General features: G+C 49.2%; 1 protein-coding gene across 1 annotated transcript in view; it reads right to left on the bottom strand.

Moving 5' to 3' along the window:
• The window catches only part of LRP4 (LDL receptor related protein 4), a 53,477-nt gene extending 39,197 nt beyond the window's left edge, over positions 1-14,280 (bottom strand). Inside the window, exon 1 of the mRNA XM_040259148.1 lies at positions 14,148-14,280. Within this exon, the coding sequence (XP_040115082.1) occupies positions 14,148-14,199 (52 nt within the window). The 5' untranslated portion in view covers positions 14,200-14,280. The remainder of the gene's footprint in view (positions 1-14,147) is intronic.
• Between the last annotated feature and the right edge of the window lie 6,144 nt (positions 14,281-20,424).

The following is a 20,424-nucleotide window of genomic DNA, read 5'->3' on the forward strand; positions in this document are numbered from 1 at the left end:
GCCCCTGCCGCACGCAGCTGGGCTTCCCTATTGAGCATCCAGCTATCTGCCTGGCCAAGTCCCATGACCGGCCGCTGTGCCCCCTCCCCAGCGTGCCCAGCAGGATGCCCTGGGATGGCGTGTGAATGGCTCGGTGCCCCCGCTCCAGCCTCAGCTGGAACAAAGGGTTCTGCCAGGGTCACTCTTCCCCCCCAGCCCCAGCATTCATCTAACCCGCTGGGCTGCTGCAGCTGGGAAGGACGGGGGCCACCTCTCCCTTGCTCATCTCCCCCACTTGCTTTCTTCTCCTTGTCCTCCCCTCCGCTGGGTGCTGCCCTCGGGCTGGGCTGGAATGGGGAAGGAGTCAGCTCCCAGATGCCACCCCGCTTCCTTTCCTATTTCCCGGGCCCAGCGTCCCTCTCTTGGCTCATCTCCTTGACATCCATGCTCACTTCACATTATATTCCTCGGGCCAGCTTTAGGGTTCAGGGCCCAGAGTGAAAGAGTGGATTGCTATTCCCACCGAAAGCAAAGGACTGCTGTTCCCTAGACCCCTCCCTCTTCACATCCACCCCCAGGACAATGATAAGCAGAAAGCAGGGGTCCCTAACTTCAGATGGCTGGGGGTGGGGGTGGGGGACGGCCAGCCTTTGTGATCTGTGCTCTGAAACTACAGCCAAAAGGTATTTCTCTGGCGTGAAGGACCACGGCTCTCACCCCACCTTCAGTGGAGGCCTTGCCCTCGCCTTCCATATGCTAAGGGAACTGGCTGCCCTAGAAAAGGTGCAGGACTTCCTGCGGAAGCCACAGGACTCCATCTGAGAGAAGCTGCATCTCTACTCCAAGGCCAGCACACCTGTCTCTCCAGGTCTCCCCAAGTGCAGGACGGAGGATTCTTCCCAGGCAAGCACCGAAGCCCCAGTGCCCTCCTCTCTGGCCCGTTCTGGGAGCACTGAGAAGGGAGGGTTTTGTTTTCTTTTTCACTCAGACCCTGGGCACCAGAGCCTGAGAAACTTTTCTAAGTGTGATCAGTTCATCACAGCTATAAGAACCACTTTCGGGGACTCTGGCTGGGATGAAAGAGTAATAACTAAGTATTCCAGAGGACTCCGTGCCATGGGGCTCACCAAGACACTGACCCCCTTTGCGGGGAGGAACGATGAAGGGGAAGAATAGGCTGCCACAGTGGTTCCCAGTGAAGGATGTTTTTTTCTCCCTGGGGAGCATTTGGCAATGTGTGATGACATTCTGGGTTGTAACTGGTGATGCGGATGGAATTCAGAGGATAAAGGCCACAGATGCTGCTAAATATTGCACAATGTACAGGACTGCTGCTGCTGCTAAGTTGCTTCAGTTGTGTCCAACTCTGCACGACCCTATAGATGGCAGCCCACCAGGCTACTCCCCCGTCCCTGGGATTCTCCAGGCAAGAACAGTGGAGTGGGTTGCCATTTCCTTCTCCAACGCATGAAAGTGAAAGGTGAAAGTGAAGTCGCTCAGTCACGTCCGACCCTCAGCGACCCCATGGGCTGCAGCCTTCCAGGCTCCTCCGTCCATGGGATTTTCCAGGCAAGAGTACTGGAGTGGGGTGCCATTGCCTCCTCCCAATGTACAGGACAGGTGCCCCCAAACAAATAAGTTATCCAGCCTAAAACGTAAATGGAAGGTTGAGAAATACTGCTAACCACACAAAGCAGGGAGCAGGACCACACCAAGGAGGCGATCAGGGTAAGGGGGTGAATGGAGAGGAGAAGGTATGGGAGGGAGGGGAAGAGGAAAAAGCTCTGGACCTGGAGCGGACAGAGCTGGGACCCCTGACCAGTTGTGCTACCTTGTGTTAAGTACCATAGTCCCCTTCAGTTCAGCTCAGTCGTGTCCAACTCTTTGCGACCTCATGGACCCCAACACGCCAGGCCTCCCTGTCCCTCATCAACTCCCGGAGTTCATTCAGACTCACGTCCATTGAGTCAATGATGCCATCCAGCCATCTCATCCTCTGTCGTCCCCTTCTCCTCCTGCCCCCAATCCCTCCCAGCATCAGTCTTTTCCAATGAGTCAACTCTTCGCATGAGGTGGCCAAAGTACTGGAGTTTCAGCTTCAGCATCATTCCCTCCAAAGAAATCCCAGGGCTGATCTCCTTCAGAATGGACTGGTTGGCTCTCCTTGCAGTCCAAGGGACTCTCAAGAGTCTTCTCCAACACCACAGTTCAAAAGCATCAATTCTTCGGCGCTCAGCCTTCTTCACAGTCCAACTCTCACATCCATACATGACCACAGGAAAAACCATAGTCTTGACTAGACAGACCTTCATTGGCAAAGTAACGTCTCTGCTTTTCAACATGCTATCTAGGTTGGTCATAACTTTTCTTCCAAGGAGTAAGCGTCTTTTAATCTCATGCTGCAGTCACCATCTGAAGTGATTTTGGAGCCCCCCAAAATAAAGTCTGAGCCCCCAAAAATAAAGTCTGAGCCTCCCAAAATAAACACTGTTTCCACTCTTTCCCCATCTATTTCCCATGGAGTGATGGGACCAAATGCCATGATCTTCGTTTTCTGAATGTTGAGCTTTAAGCCAACTTTTTCACTCTCCTCTTTCACTTTCATCAAGAGGCTTTTTAGTTCCTCTTCACTTTCTTCCATAAGGGTGGTGTCATCTGCATATCTGAGGTTATTGACATTTCTCCCGGCAATCTTGATTCCAGCTTGTGCTTCTTCCAGTCCAGTGTTTCTCATGATGTACTCTGTATATAAGTTAAATAAGCAGGGTGACAATATACAGCCTTGACGTACTCCTTTTCCTATTTGGAACCAGTCTGTTGTTCCATGTCCAGTTCTAACTGTTGCCTCCTGACCTGCATACAGGTTTCTCATGAGGCAGGTCAGGTGCTCTGGTATTCCCATCTCTTTCAGAATTTTCCACAGTTTCTTGTGATCCACACAGTCAAAGGCTTTGGCATAGTCAATAAAGCAGAAATAGATGTTTTTCTGGAACTCTCTTGCTTTTTCCATGATCCAGCGGATGTTGGCAATTTGATCTCTAGTTCCTTTGCCTTTTCTAAAACCAGCTTGAACATCTGGAAGTTCACAGTTCACGTATTGTCCCCTTAGCCTGGTGTATAAAAAAGTCACAGACTTGGATGAGAAGAGGATTGTGGGAGAGGCTGATCCATGCCTGGGCACATCAAAGATACTCCAGAAGTGCAGGCTGGAGGTGCGGGGACATGAGGATTTGGGAGCTAGCTTCTTTTCTAAAAGGCCTTGAAGCTAAGAACCTGAGTACCAGGATCAAGGACAACAGCATCTTAGGCTACATGCAAGTCAAAAGAAATCCAGGCTAGTGGTTAAGAATTTGCCTGCCAATGCAGGGGAACAGGTTCGATCCCTGGTCCAGGAGGATTGTCCATGAGGCAGAGCAGCTGGGCCTGTGCGCCAGAACCACTGAGCCCATGTGCCTAGAACCTGTGCCCTGCAAGAGAAGCCAGCATGGTAAGAGGCCCACGCATCGCAAGGAAGAGGAGCCCCCACTCACAACTTCACAACTATTAGAGAAAAGCCCCCACACAGCCAAAAATAATAAATAAGTAAATCTTAAAAAATAAAGGAATTCAGTAGGCAAAGAAAAGCCTTCGGGGAATTTTTTTTTTTTTTTTTTTTTTAGCCTCCCCAACCCGCTTTGGCTGAGTGATAGCAGAAGTCCTGACTTCCCCCTGCAGACTTCGAAACAAAGCATTCCATCCGGTGGGCATCAAGTTGGTTGTTGAAAAGGCACGACTTCCTGCCTGTCAGAGCAACATCTGAACGTCGGCATGTGAAGGTCAGGCAGCCGGCGACAGGCAAACTCTTGGCTTGGATGTTCATACAGTAAACAGACACATTATCCTCCACGACTCAGCTCTTTTGGACAACTGCTGCCCCTCTGGGATCCTGGGAGGTGGAATTCTGCCTTTTCACTCGAGTCCTGGCTGTGATCATAAAGGACAGCTTTTAACCCTTTTTAACTAAAAGAATGGTGAGTGAAGAAAGGAAACAAATGACTGCGGGTGGCAAGCCGTGGTCTTCATTTCAAGAAGTGTTCGGTTAGAGCGCTCCCCGGTGCTTCTGGCCTTGAACACTATTTCCCAGCCACGCTGTAAGTCTACTTTGGCCGTAAAGGGGATGGGACCTTCAATTTAATGCTGTTCAACAAGGAAAAGATCTCTTCCCAAAGTGTTCCCTATCCCTGATCATCCGGTAATCCAGCTTTTAGGATACATGTTAATGTGCTCATAGGGCCTTCCTAGGAGGTTAACTCAAATCTCAGCCATGTTACCTACCACTTTCTCACTGCTTTCTTTAGAAAAAAAGAGAGACATCCACCTGCTTACGCTACCAGATACTCTGGAACATGGGAGAGAACATGGATTCCAGTCAGAGAGGCTGGAGTTGAAGTCCTGGTTCTACCACTAACTCTACAACTTTGAGCGAGTTAGTTGATGCCAGTCTCAGTTTCCTCATCCATAAAATGGGAATAACAATAGCTTTACCACAAAGGGTTTTGTAAAGATTAAACGAAATAATCTGGGACTTCGCTGGTGGTCCAGTGGCTCAGACTCTGCAGTCCCAGTGCCAGGGGCCTGGGTTTGGTCCCTCGTCAGGAAACTAGATCCCAGTGCCACAACTAAGACCCCGTGCAGACAAATATTTAAATAAATGCTTTTTTTAAAAAATGTTTTAAATTTTAAAAATCCATGTAAACTTCTTAGCACAGGGCCGGCACACGGCAAAAGCTTTACAAAAATACAGCCACCACTCACTGAATATTTACCACGTGCTCTCCAAATACTTTTCTTATGCTACATCACTGAAGGCTCTCAACAGTCCTGGGAGGTGTCTATTATTATTATCACCATCTTACAGGTGAGGACTCTGAGACCCAGGGAGGAGAAGTCTGTTGACAAGTCATACAGATACTAAGGGGTGGAGCCAGCACTCACACACAAGCAGGTCAATTCCAGACCCTCTGCTCTTAATCCCCTCATGATACTGCTTCCCAATACGTGGTACTGCTATTATAAGAGTTTCCAAATCTCTGAGATCCAAAAAGGGAATTGGTAATACTGGGATTTCCAAGTCCTTCTTTCCGCATTTAGCAAATGCACAGCGAGTTTATGGATTTCAAGCAGTGACCCCTCCTTCTGGCTACTGCCAAGGCTAAAGGCCCATTCCCCTTGCTCTAAGGTCAAGTAGCCAAGCAAGGAGAGTATGGAACCCTAGTCCTTTGAATGAGTGCCTCACTATTGTGTTGGTCTGGAAAAAGACAGGACTTCACACAGCAAATGATGAAGTTCTGCGGTTTCTCTTAGCAGTTTGCAAGCTACTTTTGCACACACACTTGTGTTCTCATTTAACCATTACAGTTGTACCCTTTTAACAGGTAAGGTCATCTCCTTTGGCCAAGGTCATAGATTAAGTAGGAGAGCCAGGAGGGCAGCCCCATTCTGATCCTTAGACCAATATTCTTCTGTTACTATGGTCTCAGCATCCGGACTTTCAGTAATTCTTCTCACTGAGGCACACTCAAGTTGGAAAGGCGTTGCTCCTCACCACTTCACAGAATGCTCAGCTCAAGGAGGGACCACACCTTCACTGGAGGCTCAAGGTGTCCAGTGACTATACACAGCTACAGAGCAGCTTTTTCAAGTTGAACCAGAAATGAGAAGGCTTAAAGGCTGTCCTGTGTGTATAGGGATATGACAGCTCTCGCAGCATGGAAGTGATTACAATGGGAAAGGGAGACAGCATCACTCATATAAGTGAAGGACATTTTTCTTTTTTTCAAAAATATTTATTTGTTTGTTTGGCTGTACCAGGTCTTAGCTGCAGCATTTGGGATCTTCAATCTTTGTTGCAGTATGCGGGTTCTTTAGCTGCAACATGCAGGATCTAGGTCCCTGACCAGGAGCAAACCCAGGCCCCCTGCCTTGGGAACACAAGGTCTTAGCCACTGGGCCACCAGGAATGGTTTTCTTAAACCCTGTTCTTTTCTCCAATGCTGTCTTCTTTTCTATCAACTGGCAGCCATGATGAAGATACAAATCTTATTTAATGAGGATAAGTTGTTTGAAATGACCCTAAACTATATCCAGGCCAATCAAGAAACCAATCCTTGGGCAGGTTACTCAGTAAGTATCTCCCACCGAAAGGGAGGCCCACGCCGCAAGACAAAACTGACATAGCTGGAAGGGGTAGCAGCCAAAGGCCACATGGAAATGGATCTGGTCTCACCCAAGAGATACCTGGAGTCAAGAGAGACCCGGGTTTCTGTACAGCCATTGAGAGGACAGAGCTTGCACAAAAAAAACTCTGGGACCAATACCAAACAAGGAAAATGGTTGACAGCAGGAGGCCAGGACGTGACCCCTTTCCTGATGCTGCCCCACCTGGATCCATGGAGCCTGACTTAACTGAAAGCGTCTGCCCTGTGCCCAGGGGCCCCTGGTGTCTCCTCTATGGCAGCACTTAGCCCACTGTGGGACCACTGTTCTCCTACTAGACCAGAAGTCTCTTGGCAATTGGAACTGTATGATACGGAGCTTTGTATCTGTATTCAGTGCGTCGCTCAATGTTTGCATGTAGTGTGGATCATATAAGTTTGTAAAATGAAAAAAAAATGACAAATCCCTTGAGAATCCTGTGAGAGCTGAAGTCAGAGGAAAAGAGGAAGCCCAGAACATGAGAAATAAAAGTGGTTATTTCTGACTTACCCTATACTCAAGAAAGCAAGAATCTTCTTTTTAATGTGGCTACCTACTTGTATCCAGGTAAAGTATAAGTTCACTCCTTTCTCCAACAAGAGTTCCTTTCATTCGCTGTGTTATCAGGCTGAGTTACTGACATCCATAACTTTCCTTATCTCTGTCCCTAGATCCCTAGAGGCCAACCTTACCTGGTTTGAAAATCTATCTGATAAACTCTTCTCCTCGAGGGCCCTCTCAAAAGTGACACCATGAGACACATGACTATCGGTCCCAGCAAGTTCAGTCCTCTCTTGCCAGTTTCAAACACAGAAAAGACGTCTTTAATGGTCAGCTTCCAAAGTTTTGACGCAGAAGAGCACAGTGTCAAGAACACGGGAACAAAACAAAGCTAGTTACTGGCCACTGGACCTGGGCATGTTATTTAATTTCTACCTTAGCTTTTCATCTGGAAAACTGGGATAAGAGCCCCTACCTCCCACGGGTGTTAGGAGAATTGAATTAGTTAATTCATAAAAAGCCCTTAGCATATACTAAGCTCTCAATAAATGACAGCGCCTACTTTTACTATTACAGAATCTGACTCACTCAGCCTGTCTTATCCAGCCACCCCTTGATTAAGCCCTGATATTTCAGGGCTTGAGACGTCTACAAACTCGACTGTCTGCCAAGCAGCAGTGCTGCTCCCGTGTGTTAAGTTGGCGGCATAAGCGGCCTCAGGAAGAGACGGGCGAGAGTCCTGTGATCACAGTCCCGCTTTACGGCCCTTTTCTGGGGGAGCTTGAAGTACATGGCATTTTCTATCCTTACCTAATCTGTCATCAACCAATTCCTAGGAGGCAAGCATAGAAAAGAGCATTTAGAACCTAAATTTCAGAGCAATTAGTTTCCAGAGGATTAGTTTGCTTTTTTGTGAAATGGGGGTGGTGGTAACACCTATTTCATAGGGTTGATAGGAGGTTTAAATGAAATAATGCATACAAAGTACATCATAGCAGCTATTATTTTGTTGCTGTTGCTGTTAATACCACCATCTTCATCTGTGTCTTCTCTCTCAAGCCAGTAATGTGGCTGTGTCTCCATACAGGTCCGCAGAGGTCTCCTCACCCCGCCCAGGAGCTCAGTCAACAAGACTCCACAAATCCAGCAGGGCTTGGAGGCGGCTGTGCTCACTGAGAGGCTGCTCAGAATATTGCTCTCCCCTCCCCCTACATCTCAAAACCCAAGGCCCACAGGATAACACATGGCTTCAAAGAGCAACAAACCACATCTCCTGGGAGCTTTTTAAAGCCTCCCTCCATCAGAAAAAAAAAGCACCGGATAGGTAATTCTTTACGCATTGGGATTCTCTGAGAAGACTGAAAACAGAGAGAAGTCAATCTGAGATAAAATAGAGACCAGTCTCGAGCAGGGTCTTCTGGTTTAGCTTATATATAAAAGAGTCTGTTCTAAGAGCCAGTGTGGATTAGAGGGTTAACACCTCAGGCTCTGGGTTCAAATCCTGGGGCAGTTACTCACTAGCTGTGTGACAGCAAATGGCCCAAGCCTTACCTTCCCATCTATAAGACAGGAATCTAACAGAATCTTCCTAGTAAGGATACGGTGAGGAGTAAATGTGATAAAACATGCTAACACTTATCACAGCGCCAGCAATACAGAAGAGACTCACCAGGGTTAACTGCCCCAGAAGCCCATTTGTCATTTTTGGACTACATGTCCCAACTTGCTATGCAAAAATGGTCACCAGAGATCACTCCCAGAGGAGCAGAAATTCTCATTTGGGGGAGGTATATTTTAAAGCCATTCACTTTTTTTGCTTCTCTGAGCCTGTGGTTGAAATATCTTGTTTAAACAGCAGGTAAGTGTGGGGTTGGGCGGGGGGTGGTGGTGGAGTGGAAAGACAAGGAAACTCCCCTTTCTTATTTGCTTTCTTGCTGTTGTTTAGTTGCTAAGTTGTGTCCGACTCTTTTGCGACCCCAAGGGCTGACAGTCTGCCAGGCTCCTCTGTCCACGGGATTTTCCTGGCAAGCATACTGGAGTGGGTTGCCATTTCCTTCTCCAGGGGATCTTCCCAATTCAGGGATTGAACCCACATCTCCTGCTTGGCAGGCAGATTCCTTACCATTCAGCCTCCTGGGAAGCCCTTATTTGCTAGATGTATGGCTGTTAGAACCCAGCATCTGTATTTGATTTCCAGCAGGCAATAGTCAACCCAACAGAGAAACTATCTCTTGTCCTCATCCAGGCCATGGTGACAGTCAGCTCCCCAGGCTGGGGCCATGGAGGGGGCTATTTGGAGCGTTTCCCCTACCCCCTGCCCTGCAGGCTGGGCAGGAAGTGGAGCAATTGAGTGAGGAGAGATCACCGGAGCTCCTTCCAACCTCGAAACGTCTTTATTTCACTGCTAATCAGGTGTCTCTCTACCCTGTACCTGCCCGGCCCTTCACCCAGATGAGAGGGGGTAGGAGACCCTCTCCCCCACCAAAAGGCTCTAGGGCCAGGAGCTTCCCCAGCCCCAGAAAACCTCCAGTGATAAATTATGTAGCTGCACCTTTGTGCTGCCTCTCCGCCAGATGGGAGGTTTGCTCCCAGGCTTTTGTTTCCGGCTTTGCTTGCAACTCCGATCCTCCCGGCTCTGCACAGAGGTGAGGGGGGAGCTCCGGTGGGCTGTGTCTGGGCTTGCAGCGAGTCCCCGGCGAGGCTTTCTTCAGCTGGGGCTCGGGCAGCGCCCTTCCCCTCCTCACTCAAACCTGAACGAGCAGGGAGCAGGGTGTCAGGGCAGCTGGTGGGCGATCCACTCAGCTGTGAGCGAGGATGGGAATGCCTACGTGCCGTGAAAGAATGAAGTTTGCTCGGAAGGGCGTAAAAGGTGCCCAAGGGCACCAAGGATGTTTGCTTCTTGCTAAATCAAAAATGCAGAACAGAAAATGGAGTCAAAGGACTGCCGGGAAAGCTAGAGAATCAGCTCTTTTGAACGGCTGCTCTTGGTTACGGTCAACTTTCCGCAGCCTCCCACCCCCCCAACCATCACATCAGTGGCACCAACTTAAATGGAAAAAACAAAGAGACCACAGGGGTCAAACTCGACGAGTGGAGAGGCTGGGGGCTGGGTTGTGGGCTTGAGACTCCAATCTATTCTCCTTGCATGCCAACAGGATTCCGGACTGAAGACAGTAGTCCTGAAGGAAGGCAGCCCCACAACGGCCCGGCCCCCAAATTGGGGCAATTACTACCTTATGAGCTCTGGGGCCTGTCCTTTCCCAGGCCAGTGGGAGGGAGAATCTGGAATTCTAAATGGTTGCAGCTCCAGGAGACCTCAGCCAGCACCTCTCACCCCGGGTCACAGCAACCTTAGGGCGAAAAGGCTGGCTGCAACCCCGACCACGGGGATGCTCTCAGAGGAAAGCCCCGCCTCCCAGGCTCTGACCCAGGGGAACTGAGGCAGAGTGAGCCCGCTAGACTCGCAGCAGAGCTCCACAGACTTCTTTTCCGAAGTGTGGATAGGAGAGAAATATGCTTAAGTTTCATTAGGTGTTCAAGGAGGGAAAGAAAGGACATGATCTTTAAAAAAAAAAAAAAAAAGACAGAGAGAGCAAAAACCAGCTTAAATGAATGAAGGGCTGAGCCTCCATTTTAGCACATGACGCTGTAGTTTAACTACTTGTTTGCCTGATTCCCATAGTCCAAAGGCGAAACTCATCTCTAATCCATTTCTTTAAGCATGCTAGCTAACAACCAACATTTATCTGTGGGACTCTGTGCTGAATGGTTTGAACATACTATTATCTCATTTAATTTTTACAGGATCCTTGCATGATAGTTTATTACTATTCCAGCCCCTTCCTTACAGATATGAACCCTGAAGTTCAAGGTGATCAAGTGTTTTATACAGGATCACCGAGACGTGGTGAAGCCAAGGTTCAAACTGCCTGCACTTCTAGATCATGGAGCTGTGCATGCAGGGATTAGATTAGCACTTGACAGACGTGTATCCGGGGAATGAATGAACAAATGAATGGGTGCAGAGCCCAGTTCAGGGAATGCTCCTGAGTGTGCTGGGGAGAAAGAACCTGACCCTGTCTGCTCGAAGCTGGAAGGAGAGTGGCAAGCACAGGCATTCACCAGAGCTATTTATAGGGCCAAACCCTGGCTCTGCCAGCCAACCAGTCAGCATGAAGTCTTTCCTGGGACGCTGAATCCCACCAGGCTGAGAAAGGGAGAAAGGTTTCCAATACTGAAGATGAGATGGTAATCCAGACACAGTCTGGGGCCAGATGTCCCATGTCCAGGCAACTGTGACAAAACTCGTAGCTCAACTGTGTCAAGGAATGTAGAGACCGTGGCTGGAACAGGCTAACGGACCTGGTTGGTCACGGGCATGGAACGGTCACGAAATTATGAGATGTGTCCAAACACAAAAAAGACAAGACTACTTCTTAAAGTAGTCTCCAAAATTCTGCCCCTGTTTTGGAAGCCCCTAGGATTGACCCTCCCTTCAAAGGAGAAGCAACATAGCCAGCCTCTCCCATCTTCCTTCTTTTTAGGGATCAAGATTAGCAGTCAACCCGTAGAAAGAATGAGAAAGGCCAGTAAAACATCCTGTCCTCTGTAATGTCCTGTGTTCTCCGCTGGCCCAGAAGATGGGCAAGTCCAGTGTGCTCAGTATCAGACAAGGCCTTACTCAGTTCCCTTGCACCTGTCATTCTTAATATCATGTGCCAGTCCCAAAGATGTTATCTGATACTCAGCAGGGTACAGAAGAGGAAATCCAAAATCAGTGACAAGCCAGGCATCTTTCACAAGTCCAGTAAGATCAGGGACAAGGTCAACAGAGTACTGTGACAACACCAGATGGAAAGGAGACCAGTCTCAGCTCCACTCTTTGTCACTCAGCCTCACAAATAACCCTCTATGTACCAAAGCTTACCTGGAAGACATCTCCAAGACAAACAGGGTTTCCACTCTTCAAATGGTGGTGGATTGTTCGAGGCCTCACCTCAACCCTCAACAGGAAGATTCCCAGGGCTATTACCAGTCATCAAGTTTCCATCCAAAAATCTTTAGGAGTATTACACAGGTTCAGGCCAATCCCACAGGCTCTAGGAAAAGTCCCAAGTACTAGCAGCATCCAAATACATGCCTTGAATTTTAGTGTCTTGAATTCATTCCTAGTTGAGGTCAGATCTGTCTAATGGATCGACTATGACACACTGACTTCTCCTTGAGCCCCTGGAACATAGGTATTTTTGGTTGAGTGACTGTTCAGTCTCACTGGTGAACCATGAATCTGTCCCTTCCAAGCCTCCGAGGATGGCTCAGCAGCAGGCTAGGCAAAGTTTAGATCCTGGTGCCACTGAGGGTCCTTGGGCACATATACAGAGAGACTCCCATGCCTTTAAGTTTCCATTAAATATCTTGACCTTGAAAAGAACCCAAAGAGTGACCAAGAGCCCTCCTATCCTTCTTCTGTGATGCACAGAATATACACAACTTTCTACCCCGGCTCTCAGTGCAGATGTAGGGTATGCAGTTTTGACAGCTCTGGAGCGATAAAATCCTCTTGGCCAGTCTCCGCCGGGAACCTTCCAGCTCCCCTCTCCCCAGGGCAGAAGGCGACAATCTCCTCTCTGGCTTTGTTGGTATCCGTTTTAGCGTGACCCCCCCCCCACCCCCCCCCCACACCCCCGCCTTTTCTTTTTCCTTCAGTGCCATGCCATTTCCCTTGATCTTTTTCAAAACTTCCTCCAGGGGGCAGGGAGGAAAGCTCCCTCCTCTTGCCTCGCAGCCGAAGGGGAAAAGCCCCCAAAAAGCATAGCTGTCCCTTTAAGGGGCCCATGTGGTGGGAAGAGCAGCTACATTCCTACCCTAGTAGGGCCGCTGTCCCAACACGCCAAAGAGGCTACAAATAACCTTCGAGGAGAGAACCCCGGAGGGGGAGAGGACAGTCCAGAGAGGAACGTGGTGGCCGCGCTGCTACTCCAGGAAGAAGAGTTAAGCGCTCGGTGGGCATGGAAAAAGTCACTGAAAACCCACTGGTTGTCTAAATAACAGGCAGAGAACTCCGTTTTGGATTTGGGAGGTAAACCAATCTTTAAAACAAGTGTTCAGGCATCTCCACGCCCTGCCAGGCAAGTTCCGAAATCCGCACTATTTCCGCACGCGCTCCCTTTACGTTGAAGAAAGAATCGGCCAGGAGGCCGTGGTCTCCAGTCCCCATCGCTCTCAACCCCGTCCAGCGCCTCATCCCGGCGGCCGCGGGGGGAGAATGGGAAGACTCAAATTCCACCACCACCGGCCCCCCACCCCCTACACCTCGGTTGAACAGAGGTGGGTGAATAGGGTTGGGGTTCAAAGATCAAAGTTCTTTGATCTTCGGGCACCAACTAGAGGCAGCTGCTAAATCACGGGGTGCACCCACGATTGTAGCCGGCTGCCGAGAAACAGATTCCACCGGGGCCGTCATCGCACACAACAGTTGCGTTCGGGCACCAAACAAGTTATTAATAAGGAGCAGATGAAGCAGCGGTCCCCTTGCCACCCGTCCAGCTCCTCCGAGGGCCACCGCGCGGGCCGGGGGTGGGGTGGGGGGCTGCCTGGTGAGGTTCGGCGACACCCGCCCCCCTGTCCCAGCAAGGGCGGATCTGCGGGAGCCTTCCAGCAGTTTCTTCCCTCTGTCCCTCCTCTGCCCCCTTTTCCAACCCTGTTTCCCCCTCCCCCTCCTCCGGGAAGGATCCAGGGCAAGAAAGTGATTGGTTACAGCCAGGAGAGGGAACCCAAAACACCGCTAAGCGGGGATGCTGCGAGCGAGCAGTGGCCAAGGACCCTCGGCGGGAGCGTGGTCCGGAGTGCGGGCAGCTGCTCCTCGAATCGGGAGGAATCCCCTGAGCTCAAGTATTCAGATTCCACTGGAGCCTCTCTTCGCAATCCTCCTGAGACCTCCCTCCACCCCGGACCCTGGAAGGAAGACTATTTACAATTTGTGCTTTAGCGACCATCCTTCCCCGCCTCCCTTTCTTCGCACACATTCATTCGCACCAAGGACACAGAGACCGTGGGTCAACCCGAAACGGGAAGCGCCCCAGCTCTTCAAAGAGCAGCAAGGGAAGGAGGGGGCGAACGCCTTGGATCTCCCCCCGACGCCCCCACACACACACCCTCCACCCAGCCTGGCCCAGACCCGAGCCCGGGGAGCTCCTCGGTCGCCGCTGCCCCATCTCGGGCTGGAGGAGTCGGGGGCGGGGGGGTGGAGAGCTCCCGGTCCCCTTCCCCGGCACACGATCTCCGGGCGAACTGCTTGGAGTGAGAGGGCGAGGGGCTCTCAGGCCCCAGCCCGCGCCGTTCAGCTTTCGGAAGGTTGAGTCCTGCAGCGGCCGGAGCCCGGGGACAAACTTTCCCGGCTGGCGGGTGCGCGCGAGCGCGGCGGCGCCGCTTACCGTGTGCGCAGAGCAGGGCGCCAAGCAGCAGCGCGCCGCACGGCCGCCTCATGGTGCCGCCGCCGGCGCTCCCTGCCGGCCCGGGGGTCCCGCCGGCTTCCGCGGGACGGCGCGCCGGAGGGTATCGGCGGAGGCTCCCCGCTCAGGGGCCGCGTCCCGGTCCACGGCTGCGGGCGCGCCCCGCCGGTCGCCTCCGGCTTGCTGCTGCCTCCAGTGCGGGCCGAGCCGAAGCCGCCCCGCCAGGGGACCGGGAGGGGGGTGTCCCGGGCCCTGCTGCCCCGCCCCCAGCGCCGCAGCCCCCGCCACCGCCACCGCGCCTGGTCCCGCCCCCCGCGCCGGCCCGGCCCCTTCCCGCCCTCGGCCCCCGCCTCCCGGTCCCCGGACCCCACCCGCTGGCGCCTCCAGCGCTGGCCCAGTTCCTCTGCAAGCCACCCCCACATTCCTAGCCCTCGAGAGAGCCCCCCCACCCACCCCACGCACTGTCCCCGTTACTACTGCTCGGATGTCCTTAACTTACAAAGAAAAAAAAAGGTGTCATCGTAGCGGCAACTCTCGGATCCCCGCTCACTCTGGTTCTGGGCCAGAGTGGTGCACCCAAGCTGACCCGAGTCGCCTGGACGTGACCCCGGCCCCACTACGGGCCCCGAGTCCAGACTTTATTGATGTCTCAGGATACGCAAGGCTTGCTAATGCATAATCCTCTCGGGCTTCACGGACATCAAACAAGGGCCATCAGGGGGCCTGGAGCGCTGCATCTTCACTAGCGTTCTCACTGTCAAAATTCCTTTTCTGAGATTTTTCTCCGCCCCCGCCCTCCCCCCGCCACCCGGGCCCCCAGTCTAGGCAGCGTTGTTCGAGGGCTAAAGAATTCCACGACCTCCCCTTTTCATGTACTCATTTCCTGAGGTGGTTGTCTGGGTCCTGTCGCCCCAGCTCAGACGTCCAGAATCGGCCCAGACGTAGTTCCTCCTCGCTGTCTTTGTAAATCAGCGTGGTTAGCCTCTTCACCTTCTTTGACTTTCTGATCCTGGCAAGGAAGGAAGGGGATAAGGAAGTTAAGTCTTTACTTGCAGTGGTATCCTCTCAGAGACCTCAGCCTCCTCCCAGCTCCAGTCTCTAGAGCCTTCTAGCAATATTTAACTTTGGGGTTAGTATATAAAGTTGTAAATTTCTCTCGTCTTGGCTTTGTGGCCTGTGCCTCTCTCTAGCATATATTAATAATATGGATTAATTTTGTTACCACCTTCCACTTTCTAGGTTGAATCTTGTCCAGCTTCTTTTGTCCAAGTCCCTGACTTCCTTCGGTTCAGTTCAGTTGCTCAGTCATGTCTGACTCTTTGCGACCCCATAGAATGCAGCACACAAGGCCTACTTGTCCATCACCAACTGCCAGAGCTTACTTAAACTCATGTCCATTGGGTCAGTGATGCCATCCAACTCATCCTCTGTGTCCCCTTCTCCTCCTGCCTTCATTCTTTCCTAGCATCAGGGTCTTTCCCAGTGAATCAGTTCTTTGCATCAGGTGGCCAAAGTATTGGAGCTTCCTTCCATTTTTCTATCCAAGCTAGTATGCCAGCAGTTTCTGCCTTTGGATCATTAGCGATTTTCTTAAACCACTTTCCTCTCACTAGTAAATAGAGTCAGGAAGCCCCAAATGCCCCATGTTAGCCGAAGGGAAAGTAATTTGGTACAGTGCAAAGAGATTAGGAGATTTCTCCAATGGATTGGTCACCATTTCATCCTTGCTTGTCTGCAATTTTTCAGAGGCTTTCACTTCAAATTATCATCTTTGACCAAAGCTAACATTAAGTTCGCAATAGCAAGAAAGAAATCCGGTATTCACTACTTCTTAGCCAATATTTCTCTATTCTGTTTTGCCTGAAATTTTTACACAGATGAAATGTGGTTGAACTAACATCACCATGGTAACTAACACGGAGGCATTTTCTGTGTGTAGTTCTTCTTGCTGTCTGATGGCGGCAGTCGAGTCAGATCAGGTTTACTTGATCTTACTGCTGGGAAAACAGTCAACCTTTAAGACCTGTGTCATCTTAGCCTAAAATCCAAGGAGAAAAAAGTGAAAAGTAGAGGCTGATTCTCAAACCCCCTCCCCACAACATTTTTGATGCAGCTTTCATTGGTCTCAGGGTTTCAGTATATGTTGCTTATGAAGGCTTGCTTTTTGACCTATTGAGGAAGACCTCGTGAGTCTGGGGGCCATATGTTTTTCCCCCACATGAAAACTGAGGACATGTGCTATAATGAATACATTTGTCCCCAAAAATCCGGAACAGGCGGTCACCATACTTTCAGTGTCAGGGGATTAAGAATTTATAAACAGTTTCCACTCTGTATTAAAAAGACAGGTTCCTTTCCAGAAGGCATGGTTTGTGTTGTTTTTCTGGGGTTGAAGAGGAGCAGGGAGGCTGGCTGTCCCCCTCTGACTCAGGCTCAGGAGACTGCATTTTCTGCGTGCCTTCCCAGTCCGCCTCCTCCATGGTTCGGCACAGTCCTGGTGTACAGGGCCGTCCCCGGCTGCTGTGAGTCACTGGGAATATCAATGGGTAGAAACGAACTTGGTGCATGGTCCCTGGCTGGGTCACCCCCTAGGGTGAGTTAAGTCTTGGCTGTCAGAAACTGCTCTTGTGCCAGGAGGGCTAAGCCATATTTATTTTTACCAGGCCTCTAAGACTTTCTTGTTTGTAGTGAGAGATCCTGAAAAGCATGCCAGAATGGGCTGCTTGTCTCCCTTTTATTGTCCTCTGGGACATGCCCCTGGGAAAGTTGTAGGGGATTGCCAATTCCAGAGGGGGTCTCAGAGGCATTGGTTTCCTCAGAAACATCACCCCTATTTCCTTCATCCTTCTAGGACGGACCAGGGGACTGCATTTCAAAGATCACAATATTGCCTTGAATTAGACCATCACTATATGGCCTTTTCAAAGGACACACAGGAAGTGGTACAGAAACAAAATAGAAATGGGCATTATTTTGATCCATTTGGGTTGGAAGAATCCTCCTCTAACCCATGCATCATTCGACAACCTGAATTCTAAAAGTAATTCTTCTAAGAGAGTAAAAGGCTTGACACTTCACACTTTAAACCAGTGATTCTCAATCAAGGAATGATTTTTGCCAACATGGGGCAATACCTGATGACATTTTGGGGAGCAAGTATTATTGGTGAATAATGAACAGAAATCAATAGGCAAGATATCTCTCCCCACAACAAATAATTATCCAGCCCAGAATGTTAATAGTTCTGAGGTTGAGAAACCTTGGTTAAAAAAATTAAGAACATAAATCTGCAAAAAACTGCTCCATCGCTGGAATCACATTCTTGTGTGAATGGAGGAGGGAGACCTTAAAGCTATAAAATGGAAAACAAGAGAAAGTACAACTAAAGGAGCTGAAGAGTCCATACCTATCTGTCCAGGGTTGGCTATTACTAGTATTGACTCACCTAGTGGGAGTATTTATTATGAATATCTTATGTCCCAGGCACTGTAGAAGCAATGGTAACTAGATATATTGCATCCCTGGAACTTAAAGTCTAAGGTGGGGAGGCTACAAGTATACAGAGGCATTAAAAGAATAATCTCACGAATGAATTTAAAACTATAAATGCTATGGGTATTCGAGGAAATGGACAGAGCCTGTTTAGATTTGGGGGTTCAGGGAAGGCTTGTCAGAGGCACTAACGCTCATGCTGAGTAAGATTCACAAGACCAAGAGTGGATAGGGTGGGTCTTCTAGGCAGAAGGAACAGTATGTACAAAGGCCCTGAGCCAGGAAAGAGTCTGTAGGGTTTACAGAAATATATCAGTAACTTTTTAGCAATGGGTATGCTTCTATCTGGGCTTCCCTGGTAACTCAGCAGCAATGAATCTGCCTATAATGCAGGAGACCCGGATTCGATCCCTGGGTGGGAAAGATCCCCTGCAGGAGGGCTTGGCAACCCATTCCAGTATTCTTGCCTAGAGAATCTCCCATGGACAGAGGAGCCTGACGGGCTACAGTCCATGGGGTCCCGAAAGAGTTGAACATGACTGCGCAACTAAACGGCAACAGCAAATGCTTTTATCTAGGTTCAGGGAGCTACTACTAGAGACCAGAAGAGAAGAGGCATAAAGAAACAGTCCAGTTTGTATTTCTAGGCTTTCTTTAATTCCAGATGCTCCACCAAACCCTTTCTAGCACCAACACTTTTCACATTCCAGGTCAACAGTAGTATTTGAGTCAGGATCTGAGTACCATGACTGATACAGTTCCCTGGTGTAACTTGGGGCACATCCTGAAAAATGGGACTTCCTAGCACATTAAAAAAAAATCTCCTGAAAGCTTGATGGTCACATACCTGATACATATAAGTAGAGCTTTTGCAGCAAACGCCTCAGTACATCTTGCTAATTTCAGCGGCAAAGTTGAATTTAGAATGGTGGATAAACAAATGGACCAATGAATAAATACTCATTGGTAACAACCGTGACTCAAACATCTCTGTAAATGGTCTGTTTCACACAGGCCCCCTTCTAATTCATTTTCTACACAGCAGCACAGTGACTTCCTAAAAAACAAATCAGATCATATTATTACTAGGCTAAAAACCTTCCCATGCTTCCTACTCAGAATAATGGCTGTACTCAGAATAACGGCTCCACTCAGAATAACGGCTGTACTTCTCACATGTTCTTTGAGGTCCTTCATGAGCTGCCCCCACTTAATTCTGTGACCACCTTTCCACTCGTTCATTCTGCGCTAGGCACACTGGCTTTCTTTCAGCTCTGCAACACACTACCATTTCTCACAACTTTTGCACAAACCATCTCCTCTACTTAGAATATTGTTTCCCCAGACCCTTCTGTGGCTACTCTCAGCTCAGTGTCATAGCCTCAGAGCTTACCACCCTGCATGTGCCTTGTCCTTACTCATTGCCTTTACTCTGTTTTATATCGGAGATTGAATAAGAATTCATGGAGATGGTGCCATTTTGCCAAAGTCTTACAGGATGTGTAAGAGTTTGCATGGGTGCAAGCTCCGTCTCTTCATTCATGTCCAACTCTTTGTGACCCCATAGGCTGTAGTCCACCAGGCTTCTCTGCCCATGGGAATCCCCAAGTAACAATACTAGAATGGGTTCCCATGCCCTTCTCCAGGGGATCTTCCCCCTTTTCCCACCACCCCCGCCAGGGGTTGAACCCGAGTCTCCTGCATTACAGGTGGATTTTTTTTACTGCTGAGCCACCAGGGAAGTGTTATGTACAAGTTTACTAGGCAGAAAATGTGGAAGAGGTACATTCTAGGTGGAGAGAAGAGCTTATCCCAAAGCAAGAGGGTGTGAATGAGCTCAGTAGGTTTGGGAATAGTGAGTGGGAAGGAAGGTATGGCAAGAGAATTACGTGTGTATGAAAGAGTGAATGGCATAGTGGCTGGAAAGCTAGATTGGAGCCAGACTGTGAAGGAATATATATGTCTGCATGTTAAGGAATTTTGCTTCATCCTAGTAACGGTGAGTCAGCAGTATTTTCAAAGTAAGGAAGTAACATGGTCAAATTTCAATTTTAGAACAATAAACTCTGTGACAATATAGAAGATGACTTGGGGGAGAAAAAAATAGACACCAACTGCAGCTTTTTGTCCTGAGATTCTAAACTTTGGGAACTTCCAGTTCATATCCTGAGTTTATTTAGTGATTCCTAGTAGATTCCATCCTCCTAAACTAGTTCTCTTGTCTATAGGCAGCATCATCTCTACACCTGTTGTTGAGTTAGTTGCTTTTTTTCTGGGTATTTCTTAAGCTATGATGATCTGTCACACATAGTATTTAGGTGTAGGGAGGAGATGCCAATGCTGTCTGATTGATTTTTAATCTTCTCAATGATGCCTTGCCATTTGCTGGCCTCTTTATTTAATGAATTTGTTTCAAGAATTGGTTCCTGTGAGGCAATCATAAGTCCTATGGATTGGATGGCCTTCATTTACTAGACTTTTAATCTAAAGTAGGGGGGAAAGTCTGTTTAATACGCACTGTGCATGGTTCTGGAAATTGAAAGATGAATGAAGACTGTCTCTGACTTCCAGGAACTCACAACTTAGGATAATTCAAATCGTGGTGTTTTTTTTTAATGACATAAATTTTAAAGTCTACTTTTTCTAATATATTGTTTACATTTTGTTTCCAGTCCTTAGCTACATGCATAACCTGTGAAATTAACATTTATAAAACACTCCACCCCACAATAGCAGGATAAACATTCTTTTCAAAGTGCACCCACAA

The sequence above is a fragment of the Oryx dammah genome, unplaced genomic scaffold (genome assembly GCF_014754425.2).
Source record: "Oryx dammah isolate SB20612 unplaced genomic scaffold, SCBI_Odam_1.1 HiC_scaffold_17, whole genome shotgun sequence".
Lineage (NCBI taxonomy): Eukaryota > Metazoa > Chordata > Mammalia > Artiodactyla > Bovidae > Oryx > Oryx dammah.